The sequence below is a fragment of the Coffea arabica genome, chromosome 11e (assembly GCF_036785885.1).
Source record: "Coffea arabica cultivar ET-39 chromosome 11e, Coffea Arabica ET-39 HiFi, whole genome shotgun sequence".
In the NCBI taxonomy this organism is placed as follows: domain Eukaryota; kingdom Viridiplantae; phylum Streptophyta; class Magnoliopsida; order Gentianales; family Rubiaceae; genus Coffea; species Coffea arabica.
The window spans coordinates 62335934-62347481 of record NC_092331.1 but is presented as its reverse complement, the minus strand read 5'-3'; the positions used below and the strand labels follow the sequence as shown (position 1 = coordinate 62347481).

The 11548-nt window shown below is 37.9% G+C and overlaps 2 protein-coding genes across 2 annotated transcripts; both read right to left on the bottom strand.

Annotated features, from left to right (window-relative positions):
• Positions 1-221: 221 nt before the first annotated feature.
• On the bottom strand, positions 222-4090 carry LOC113719017 (zinc finger protein CONSTANS-LIKE 14). The gene is made up of 4 exons (XM_027243991.2): positions 2838-4090; positions 1364-1564; positions 523-782; positions 222-412 (listed from the first exon to the last, which is right to left on the bottom strand). The coding sequence occupies exons 1-4, from the start codon at positions 3783-3785 to the stop codon at positions 310-312; spliced, it is 1512 nt and encodes a 503-aa protein (XP_027099792.1). The 5' UTR covers positions 3786-4090; the 3' UTR covers positions 222-309.
• Positions 4091-9311: 5221 nt separating this feature from the next.
• Positions 9312-11145, bottom strand: LOC113717908 (GSH-induced LITAF domain protein). Its single transcript, XM_027242753.2, has 3 exons — positions 10535-11145; positions 9692-9818; positions 9312-9592 (listed from the first exon to the last, which is right to left on the bottom strand). The coding sequence occupies exons 1-3, from the start codon at positions 10792-10794 to the stop codon at positions 9509-9511; spliced, it is 471 nt and encodes a 156-aa protein (XP_027098554.1). The 5' UTR covers positions 10795-11145; the 3' UTR covers positions 9312-9508.
• Positions 11146-11548: the final 403 nt, after the last annotated feature.

The window sequence follows — 11548 nt, the reverse complement described above, 5'->3', positions numbered from 1 at the left end:
CCTGCATAGTGGTCAATGTTTTACCAGCCCAAAAGACAATTCACTTGAAATGAAATACAGAGATTACCACATATATGTGATGCGTAACTGCTTGAGTGCAATCCATGAGACTCTCCATTCCTCTTACATCAATGGATGCATGAGAGAGAGTGAGTGAGAGAGAGAGAGAGAGAGCTTGAGAAATCAAAGAAATCATTGGGTCCAGTAGAAAGGCAGACAGCTACACAAAATTATCATTTTATAGGAGAACAAGGTTTTATACATACTCCAAAAGACGTGCTAAGCCTCAACAAGTCATTCAAAATAAAGTTATCCATCTGGAGCATCACTAGCCTTAACAAACCGACCTTTAACTCGCTTTCTAGTATCAGCTCTTGCTTTCCTTGATTCATACCGGATGTGCTTATCATATCTAGTAAGACATAGACACGAGAAAATGCAAATGAATTTCTGTTTTCTTGGCAAATAGAGCTGCCACTGAAGAAACAAGTTAAAAAGAGAAAACAAGGGGGATGAAAGCACCTTCTCATTTTCTTTTTCTCCTTGTAGCGTTGCATTGCATTACCTCTATTCTTTGCCAATAGCTCCATATCAACCTTGGCTGCTGCAGCTGTCGTGCTTTCACTTTTCACCAGAACAGTTTGTTCCATGAGATCGACATCTTTCAGACCACCATAGCATTTACGTTTACCCAAACCTGAACCTGATGTTGCCCTTCCTATTGGTAAATTGTTGCTCTCTGACGTCGCTGGCCCCTGGCTTGCGATAGGATTATTAGAGTTCTGTGTTGTAAGGGATAAAAAGTTAGTCAATTAAGAAGGGGAAATGTAACTAATATCAGATTAGATGTGCAAACTAAGGACATATTGACCAACAGAGGATATTACAAGCACAAAAATTCCACTGAGCCATTGTGCTCTCCTCCAAGTAAAAAATCCAAAAGCTTTTAGTGCATATCCTCACAAATCCCAGTCATTAAGACATCTTCAGTCTGAAAAGCTTCCGTGCCCAAGAGTTTGACTAACTTAATTCCCCCCCAAAAAAAAGGGCATATGTTTCTTCGTCAAGATCAGCCAGATCCAAAATCTTTGGTTGGTGGATGCAGTATATATCTTAAGTGCTACATGATTTAGCAGACTGATAAATCACGTAGCACACAAGTCATGTAATGCATCTAGCAGTACAAGTTTTTGGATCTGGGTGATTTGCCTTGCATAGAGAAAGCCAAGCAACTACAAATGAGATCAAGTCAGAAGCAAATCAAAGCCTTTGAATTTTTAAAAATCCAGTTGCCAGGCAAGACTCGCTGAACACAACAACTAAAGTAAAAAATTCACATATTTCCCCAAGCAATTTGACTTACGTTGAATGCTGCCATATCCTCGTTTACAATCGAGCAGTTCAATCCAGACAGTTCTAATCCTCTTGTAGTTGCTGAGGACGGTTCTTTTAGAAGTTCACTATAACTTTTCATCATAAATCCCACTTCATTAGCACTGTAGCCTACTTCCAGTGTATTAGATTCATCATTGCCCCTCAGCTGTCCTAAATTAAAATCCCATATCTGCTTGCAGCAAAATTTTACAGTTACAAGTCATGTGCTAAAAAACTTCATTCTAGGTTGGACAAAATAGTAACAGAAAAGCATACTTGAAGGAAATGCAAAGGAAACCAAACAATTAAGAAGGAAGAAAACAACAGGCACTTATGCAACAATAGGTTATTTGTTCATCATATTAAACTAAGCTCCACGACTCAAGAACAAGAGCATTATCATTACATACTAATTCACTTTTCTGGAATAAAACATGTTTATTCTCAAGAATACAAATAACTCTTGCTGAGAAAAGAAAAAAAAGAAAAGGAGAATCCCACCCTAAGTTGAAAAATATATTGCTAATCCCAGGACTTTTCTGGTAATTCAGCAGCTTATATTACCATTTGGCTTCCAATAACGCTGATATAGAAGACTATGTTGACTCACAAGCAGGCGCGTGAAACATCCAAAATGTATGATTTTAAGGGAGCAGGTTGATAAAATGGTGTGAAGAAAGTTACTGGCATCCATCACTTCTGATTTGAGTGACTAACTTCATCAGATTAGAATAAAGAGAAGAGCAAATAAAATGGGGAAAAAAAAAAAAGACATGATGCCTATAACCACAAAAAAGACATTTGTGTGGTTTTGGGGGGGGGGGGAGAGAGAGAGAGAGAGAGTCTCTGGACAAGACATGTTTGCCTATCCCATAAATTTCTTTGCAATATTATACACATGCCATAACCACACAAGGGCAAAAAGTAACCTTTAACATCTGAATCTAATTCAGCATCACTTTCAATACAAAGCCTACCTATTTTTCATTAAATTGAGGAACTAAATTAGATGATAAAGCACCAAGAAAAAAAAATCTAAATTCTCAAACCCTCTCAACAAGCCAAAAGAAATAAAAAGAAAAAGAAAGAAAGAAAGATCTTCAAAAGCTACAATGGTACTAACAGTTTGCTTCCTAGAGATGAATAATCAGTTACTACATTATAGCTGTTAAAGAAGGCTGTTAACTACCAGAAATTTGACGTGCCATGAACACCAAAATTGAACATCCGGACCTCTCCCGTCTACACATATACATCACCAGAACAAAACTAAATTTTACTATTCGGAATTTGAATTGGGTTACAATTTAGTTAGAGTGTATTGATTTACAAAGGCAAATAAGATAGTAGCAACAAATAGGAAGAAAGACAGAGACATTACACAATTCATTTAAAGCGGAAGAAGTAAAGAAAGTATCATACTAACTTATTAAGAGTAAGACACAGGTTGTGAGAAATAAAACCTGAGTGGATGGTTCACAAGCAGTGGTGGTCCACATGTTCCTTGCCACCGTCCGATCACGCTCCTTGGGAATGGCCGGCGTCTGCATCATAAGCAAGGACATGAATGGAGCATTCTGTTGTTCTTGTTGCCGCTGATGCTGCTGAGGCTGAAACTGCTGATTCACAATGCCCACAACCCCATCACCACCATTTCCCAATCCGCGGACCTCCTCATTTCCCTGCCAAACCCCACAACAACCGCCACCACTGGCATTAGGCGTACCAGGTCCCAATTCCTCGCCGCCGCCGCCGTCGGCCATATCCCTCTCAAGCAACCCCATCAACTGCTTCATAATCACCAGCCTCTGCTTCCCACAGCTAGGGGAAGTATGCTTCTTCATCAAATCGGGGCCGCAATTGGAAAAGATAACAGCAGAAGAAGGATTGTTATTATCAGTGGGGACCATCAAGTCCTGCAACAGAACCGAAGGGGAAACAGAAACTTCCTTGGGCAGCGTCCAGGACGAGTCCAGAAACCCACCTGCAGTAGGGGCAGCAGGAGCCACGTCAAACCAATTGGGGGGTTGGGAGGGCTTTTTATCCTGAAGTTCGAGACCCCAAGCGGAGGCAAGCTCAAGGGCAGAAGGGCAGCCAGAAAAGGGGTCAAGAGGGATGCGATCGTGGGCGGCGGAGACGGCAGAGGTGGCGTGGGCATCCCAGTCGCAGTCCTGGCAGAGGACGAGGTTGTCGGTGGCGCAGCGGACGGAGACGGGCTCGGAGGCACAGTTGTCGCAGATCTGGGAGCGGAGGTGCTTGCGGGAGAGGGCGTTGGCGGAGTGGACGTGGTGGTCGCAGAGCAAGCAGAGCTTGGCGGAGTCAGCTCGGCAGTAGAGAATGGCGGTCTGCTCATTGCAAAAATCGCAGGGGACGCTGCTTTCTGCAAGACTGCACCTTTTTGGGCTCACCATTTCTTCTTTCTTTCAATCAATCAATCTCTGGTGTCTCGACTCCACACCAATTTTATCTGTAACAACTAGGGAAGAAGTAGTGGTAGTAGTAACTCAAATAAGTGAAGTGCGCTACACTAAAAACTAGTCCGTCTGCTAGTGCTTGCTCTCCTTTTTTTCTTTCTTTCTTTGTCCCTGCAGTTGTTGAGTTGAGGGGGGTTATTTTGCAGATGGTTGATGCAGTAGCAAAGCAACCATTTTTATTCCGCGAGTCTGTAGGGTGGAGGAGGAGGAGTCTCCGGCTGAAGAAAGAGGGAGAGAGCAGCCACAGGCTCAATTCTGGGCTATACTTATTTTAAGAGTTCCAAGAGGGAGGGGCTGAGGCGCAGAGGTAAGAAGACCATGTATGTACATATCAATGAACTGTGGTACTGCTACTGTATTCTTGCTGGCCATCTCTTTCTATCAAATGATACTAGTACTACTACTGATTTTTTGTAGTAAAAAATATCTTTACCTTTTGGCTGAGTTGGCATCATCATCATCATCTTCTTTTCTGCTTGCCAACAACAGCACCCAAACAATTTCTGCTTAAAAAAAGTACTCTAACAATTATATATCTAAATAATACCTTTTAATTGGAGTCTAGTTTGTTTGGATATATTTTTTATTTACCAAATTTTTTTTTTTTTTTTTTGAAGAACAAAAATATATCACATCATAATAAAAAGTATTATAAATAAAAAAATTTATCAAAAATAATAAATCGCTTCTCCAAACACACTCAACTACTACTCACTAAAATTACGGATATAGCTAGTGACATTTTTTTTTTTTTTTTTTGAAAAAGATATAGCTAGTGATTTGATTACAGTTACGCAGATGGACCGGGTTAAAAGGCAAATCAAACGGAGCTAGTAGTATTTACATTTTACTCTCAGAAAATGGGGAATTTGTCTCGTTTGCGATCCTGCTCCTAGTAGGCTAGCTACCCGCCCCCCGAAAATTCATATCAACAGCTCTGCCCCAGTCAGCATTGCATTTATAATTAGTTGTAGCAGTATTAGTATATATATATATATATGCTACTAATAATTATTATCGCTGCACAAGTACAACAACTCGATGATATTCGCGGGAATCAGTTGTAGCAGTGACAACGCAGGCAAGTACAGAGGATTATTTGTTAAAATTTATTTGCTTACATCACTCTTATAATTTTCAACACACCTTTTTATCTTTTTAATTATCTTTTTATCTCATATACATCACATCACAAAAAGTGTTACAGTAAAAATATTTCAAATAATTTACGATCCAAACAGAGCCATTGTCTCCTAGTAAGCAATTAAATCGGTCACATTAATTTAATTTATACATAAAGCAGGTTGGTCGGGAAGGATTGATCATCAAATACGACTACTAGTGCCACTACTTGATAAGTTCAAACCATTTTTCTACCTGTACTCAACAAAACACAACATATGATGCAAATTTACAGTCTCCGTTACATGAAATCCAATCTAAACCAGAGAAGTCCCACGACGATTTCAACACATGAACTTGGAAAAATTAATTGCAGACGGTAAATCATTATTGTAACTAAAGGTGTAGTCGAGTTATGCATTGCGTGCTCGGTTTCTTGATTCTCCGAAGGTAACAGGGAAGCATTCAAGATCATACGCGCCTTTCGCATTCCATAAGCACGGTCATTATTAATCAATACTGAATGGTCGCCCAATGCAAGATGTAATGAAAAAAATTAGAACGAAAACAAAAGCAAAAACGAGAAATAGATTATATATATATATATATATGTATATATGCATGCATGCGAATTACGATAGAGCAGCGCAAATCGTCGTCTCAATTACAACGCGTTGGGATGGTATTAATAAAAAAATAACGCCTTCTTCCTGGATTTGATTTTGGAACAGCGACCAAACAGTGACTTGACGCGAGAGAGTAGAGTGTTACGCTCTATCCATATAGGATATGCATCTCAAAGTCCAATTTTGTCGACTTCCTATATGGTCAAGTTAAGGCATCATCATCATCTTTCGTTTTTTGTCACATTTACGCTCTCTTGTTAGCAACTTTATCCTCCAGTTCTTGAGGGAAACTACCAATCTTGTTTCAATTTGTTGTTTCCAATAATTTTCTTGACATCATATTATTATTTATTAATTTGTCCTTAAGGGGTGATTTTGCCGGGTCTTCATGCACCAAATACTTTAATTTGATGCTGGAATAAAGAGTACATAAATAATGTGCTGCCGTCAACCATCGCCTAAGCATGAAATACTACTCTAATTCCATGAGAGAAACAGCTCGCTCGCTAATTATATATAATTAAGTCGCCTAACTATCCGTGTGCCACAACAAATTGTTCGTTTGGATTATGCTGCTATCATCATCGAAGCCGTATCATATGAGAGCAGTCCATCACTCCTGCTCCATCTTTTTTGAGGTTCTTAGAAAGGGATAATTTCAAAAACATCCACTGAGCTTTTTAGACAATTGTGGCCTCCTCCCGTCAATTTTCAGAAATTACACTTTATCCACCCCTAGTAATACGATCCAGTTCAATTGAAAAGCATTTTCTTTAAAAAAAAAAATAAAAATATATATATATAATATTATTGCAAAAAGGGATGAAATTTAAGAGGCGAAAAAGAAGAATGAGAGGAATTAAAATTCACAATTTTTAAGTTTTAAAATCTTAACTTGAACCACTAAATCGATGCCTCCTCAGCATTGATTAGTCTACTGTGAGGTTATTGATTTGTGTCTCAAATGCTCCTTTTTTTTTTCATTATCTCTTTCCTCTTGTAAGGTTCAGAATTTTATTTAAATGAGAAAATAATTTAATAAAGAAAAAGAAAAACTGAAAAAAAAAATGAAATTTTTTCATTTTTTCTGAACGCTCAAATGCACCAAAAATTTTTTTAATTAAATTTTATAATAAACTTTTATTATAGTAGTAGTGAAATTTTATGAAAAAACACGGCGACAAAGCATCCAAATTGGTCCGCAAATGCGGCACATTTTTTGCTTGGGGAATGGAGACTTTTATTGTCAAAAGCGACCGAGAAAGCTTGCAACAATGACAGAAAAGGTGGGGTCAAATCAAACCCGAAGAGATCAGTGGTTTCTGCCAAAAAAAAAAAAAAAAAAAAAAGAAAATTCAAACCTGAAGATAAAATCATGACCTATGGGCCCCGATTATTTTAAAGAAGCAAAAAATAATAAAATCACGTGCGAAGAAGGCATCGAGAATAGAGCAAATCCATCTCTTTCTGGCCTTTTTAAGGCATTATTGCGGCTCCCTAGGCCCTAATTCGTCATCGATGACATAATTATCTACACCCTTTTTGGGCCTTTTTCCCACCGCCCTCCACACTTTCTTTCCTTCTCTTTTCTTTCATTCATTCAAGTTCTCGTCATATTTTTGGTCGGTAAACACTAAACACAATAATGGGACTTGGCCATTTTGCAGTTGTCTGTTGGAGCATAATCGGTTCGGTAGGCGCCGAATTATCAATCGAATTTAGTAAATCGATTTGATAATACAATCGGTGCACAGTCCATTTGAATTCCAAATATGGTAAGAAAATTTTCAATTCAAACGCATGAACAATGAGTATGACATTGTGTATTAATTATTAATCTCATAAAGAAAGTACTACACGATGATGCTTCATATATTTTTGTAGTCTTTTCTATGCACAGAAAAATGTATATGCATACCATGCCATCCTAATAGACTTATTGGATTTGTTTGGATACGGTATTATTTAAAATATTATTTGGAATAATTACTGTAACACTTTTTGTGATGTGATGGAAACTTAATTCCATTTGTAAGTTTGCTTAGCTAAAGAAGTATGCTTAATTCTTGTATTGTATCTATACTTGTATAAGTAGCAGCTCCAACTCACAATAAATCATTTTAAGTATATTTATATTTATGTAAGTTCATTCAACTAATTATAAATAAACACAAATACACCACCTAAAAATCAACATTAATTTTTTCGTTCTATCTTCCAATACAACCACTAAGGTAAGCTTTTTTTTTTTTTTTTTGAAGGAAGGTAAGCTTTACATCCACATTAGTATTTACTTTTTTTTTGTTTCTTAATACATACCAAAACCTCTTTTATTTATTTATTTTTTTTGTAAAAGTGAATAACATTCTCATCATCGATACACACACACATATATGTATATCAAATTTGCATATATATAAATGTATATATGTATGCATGTATATGTATATGTATACGTATATGAAATTTTCCTATGTTTAATATCCCATAATTATATGTATCAAAAAAAATCCCACAATTGTATTCATTAGAGTTTTACAATAATTATAAATAAACACAAATACACCACCTACAATCAACATTAATTTTTTTCGTTCTATCTTCCAATAAAACCTCTTAGATAAACGGTTTGTGACTAATTTTATTTTGATCCGAATAGGGCTCCTTGCGAGAGAAGCCCTTCCAATATTGTTCTTTCCATTCCCATAGGTTTCGAGCTCCCTTGTGAGAGAAGCCCTCCCAAAAATGTCCTTTTCCATTCCCACAAGTTTCATACTTGAGACCAAATAGTTAAGGGATACAAGCCCTTTCCACGTGCACCAACAATTCGTTGGTATTCTAATGCTCCTTTGATATCCATCCACATCCTTTTTCCTTTTTATTTTTGGTCCAAGGGGGAACTAAAGCCTTTAAGGCCCATATGAATTAACTTATCCATCCTCTTCATATCACCATGAACGAACTTATCCCGTTTTTCCATACTTCCAAATACCCAAAATTAGAAGATTCAAGAAATAAATAGGTATATATAGACATATATATCCCTACCAGGCAACTGGCTTCGTAATACAGTCTTGAACTTTTGCTATTTGCAAAAACGTTCGAATATATTGCAGGGACCAGTAGCCCATATATGTAAATGCCCAAAATATGAGCTAGGCATTAGAAAGCACAAGCTACAACAATAATAGCTCGAGAAGAAGAGAAGCTTCCTTGCAAGAAAGAGTCTTAACTTGGTAGCCAATGTTGACTTGCTTGCATCTGTTTAAGCATTCTCAAGAATTACTTGTTAGTTGCAAGATCAAGCAAGTCTTCTGGCTAACCTGATAGGCTATCGCCTACTCTCATTGCAAGAAACTTTTCACCCAATTCTTTCAATTTGACCGGCCTCCCAATGTAAGAAACATAGAGGTATGATAGTACATTCACTTGCACTTGTCAAATGAACACACAAACATCTGCTTTTCTTGTATCAGATCAACTATGCAAACTTCCCATGCACATGCGCAGTGCTTAGAGATCTCTTTTATTCAAAGGCATATATCTAAATGTGCACATACAAGATCAAGTATGCAGGAACCCAGTTAGTCACAATAGCTTAAGATCGAATTCAAAGACCAAGAAATAAACCAGATGTCCTGTTCCTCCACGTATTAGGAGTTATATTTGTGCAAGAATTATCATGGTATAGCAATTCCATCTTGACAAGCTTCAATTGTGCAATCAAGTATAACCCTGCCTACCATATATTAACAAAATGAAGTATTTTGTACATAGCTTTACCCATGTATCACCAATAAACTTCACAACAGTTTTTTCATCATTGAAGTAAATACAGTCTTACTTCAATCAGCTTTTATGAGTAAGAAATTACTACATTAAAAGAAAAAGAAATTACAGGCACCATGCAAGTTATGCAGGCAGTGCAAAGCTCTCTTGTGTCCACTGAGGAGGATCCATCACCAAACAGGGATCCGGCTTCTCAAAGTCAGCAACCTACAGAAGAAGACACTAGAATCAAAACCAGACTAACAGGCAAATTCTCGCCAACTGTTTCGATACATGAGTAGCAACTAGGAAGTATAAGCAATTTACCTTCTCTCCGCAACTCGGGCAATAGTGATACTTGTGCCAGAGACAATCCATGGAAGGACAAAGAAAGCAAACTCCAAGCATCATAGGCATCATACAACCGACAACGGCTGCCAAACTGGGTTTTGATCTGCATTGAACATCAAGAGCAAAATAAATAAATAAATAAAAATACATTTTATATTGCTATGTATCATGCACAATCCACAGTCGATAGCCAGGACGAGAATCCAATGTAAGAATGATGACAAATATTTGACTAGTATACAGGAAAGGTCTTGAGAAAATTCAGAAATGCCCGTATAGAAACAGGACTAGTATCTAGCAGCATTTACAAGCAAATCCCCAATTATGTTTGCAAGGAAAGCAAGCAGAACTAAACCCCAGGGGCACCTACACCCACTTACGGACAGCGTTAGCTAAGGAAACAGGTCAAAGGATCTTGCGAGGGAGCCGATCCCTTAAGGACCAATCACCTTGGCTACCAGAAAGAATCTAAATCACAACCATCGAATATTCAATACTGAGTCGACAGAAGCAGCTTTGGAGCTCCTAATGTCATATGATTGTTCACCAAAAAAAATCGCCGTTAGAAGTTACAGAGTTCTACTCCCAGCGGCTCACTTTGTTTACTAGTTTAATCCACTAACTTCATTCAAAATTCTTTTTTTTTTTTTGGAGTCAAAGTAATAAATTGTCGAGTTGTATAACATCGGTAACAATCAATTACATGAACAATGAATTAAAAAAAAAAAAAAAAAAGAAGCAATCCTTCCCTAGAACAAAGGTAAAGGGGTAAGGGAGAAAAAAAGGAAGGAGATAAATAATTAAAGATGGCGAAGTTACCTGAGGGTTGTGAGACCAGAAGAAGCACAGTGAGGGCAGTTAAAGGGGGCAGGGGTGTCTCTGAAAATAGTCTGCTGAATGGGTATGCCTTTTGGGTCGCCGACGAGGGCGCTGGGTGGGATGGCGCCGGATTGATAAGGGTTTTGGCCATGGTAGTAGGACTGGTTTTGGTGGGGCGGCGGCATAGGGGCCTGGTGGGGGTATTGGTAGGCAGCGTTGTAGGGTATACCGATCGCCGGCTCCTCATTCTTGCTACCCATATGATATGGCCCTCTTTCTTGCTATCGGGACTCTGCCGATCCGACGCGCAAAAGAAATGAAATTATTCCTGGAATTCCGTTCGTCTTCTGCAATTTCTTTCTAATAAAACTGAAGATTGATTTTGATTTCCTTTTCCTTCTCTTTTGTTTGTGCGGACTTCTGTTGCATTCTATTGTTGACTCGTGACGCGTAATTTGTTGGTGAAAAATCTAAACTGGGGGGCGTCGGCCGGACCAGGAGGGGGATGAGGAGTGTTGATTCGGAAACTAGTCTTCTTTTAGGTGGGCCTTTCCCTTGCGACTCACTCAAAAACTCCCAACCAATCTTTGGATCCCAAGTCCCATTACTAGGACTGAGTAAGAACTAAGGACGCAGTCTATGTGTGTGCATACTTTAGGAAATAAATAAATAATGAAAAAATATAGAATAACAAATTTGTTGCAGTGAAAGAATTAATTACAGAGTATTGGGAGTTTGTATTTTTTTTATTATAATTAGTAGGAAGACTTGGGATAAATACAACAATAGTACAGTATAGTAGTAGTTACGTAAACGTGGGAGCGTGGAACATGGTATGGTACAGTACTCCATCATGCAAGGGTAAATTTAAAATAACAATTTTTTTTAACACCAAACCCATTGTTCATGTATTACATATACTAGTTCTGAAGGCACTTATGGTGTCTGTGCGATTCAGATGCTTTTTTGCGAATCAAGTGTATAAAATTTTCATCACTGAAAAAGACTCTGGTG

Coding starts and splice junctions, on each gene's coding strand:
- LOC113719017 (XM_027243991.2), bottom strand. CDS start 3,785: ATGGTGAGCCCAAAAAGGTGCAGTCTTGCAGAAAGCAGCGTCCCCTGC. Junction 783..1,363: donor AGGATATGGCAGCATTCAAC/GTAAGTCAAATT, acceptor CTTACAACACAG/AACTCTAATAATCCTATCGC. Junction 413..522: donor GAGAAAAAGAAAATGAGAAG/GTGCTTTCATCC, acceptor ATGTCTTACTAG/ATATGATAAGCACATCCGGT.
- LOC113717908 (XM_027242753.2), bottom strand. CDS start 10,794: ATGGGTAGCAAGAATGAGGAGCCGGCGATCGGTATACCCTACAACGCT. Junction 9,819..10,534: donor TCTGGTCTCACAACCCTCAG/GTAACTTCGCCA, acceptor TGTTCAATGCAG/ATCAAAACCCAGTTTGGCAG. Junction 9,593..9,691: donor GCCCGAGTTGCGGAGAGAAG/GTAAATTGCTTA, acceptor CTTCTTCTGTAG/GTTGCTGACTTTGAGAAGCC.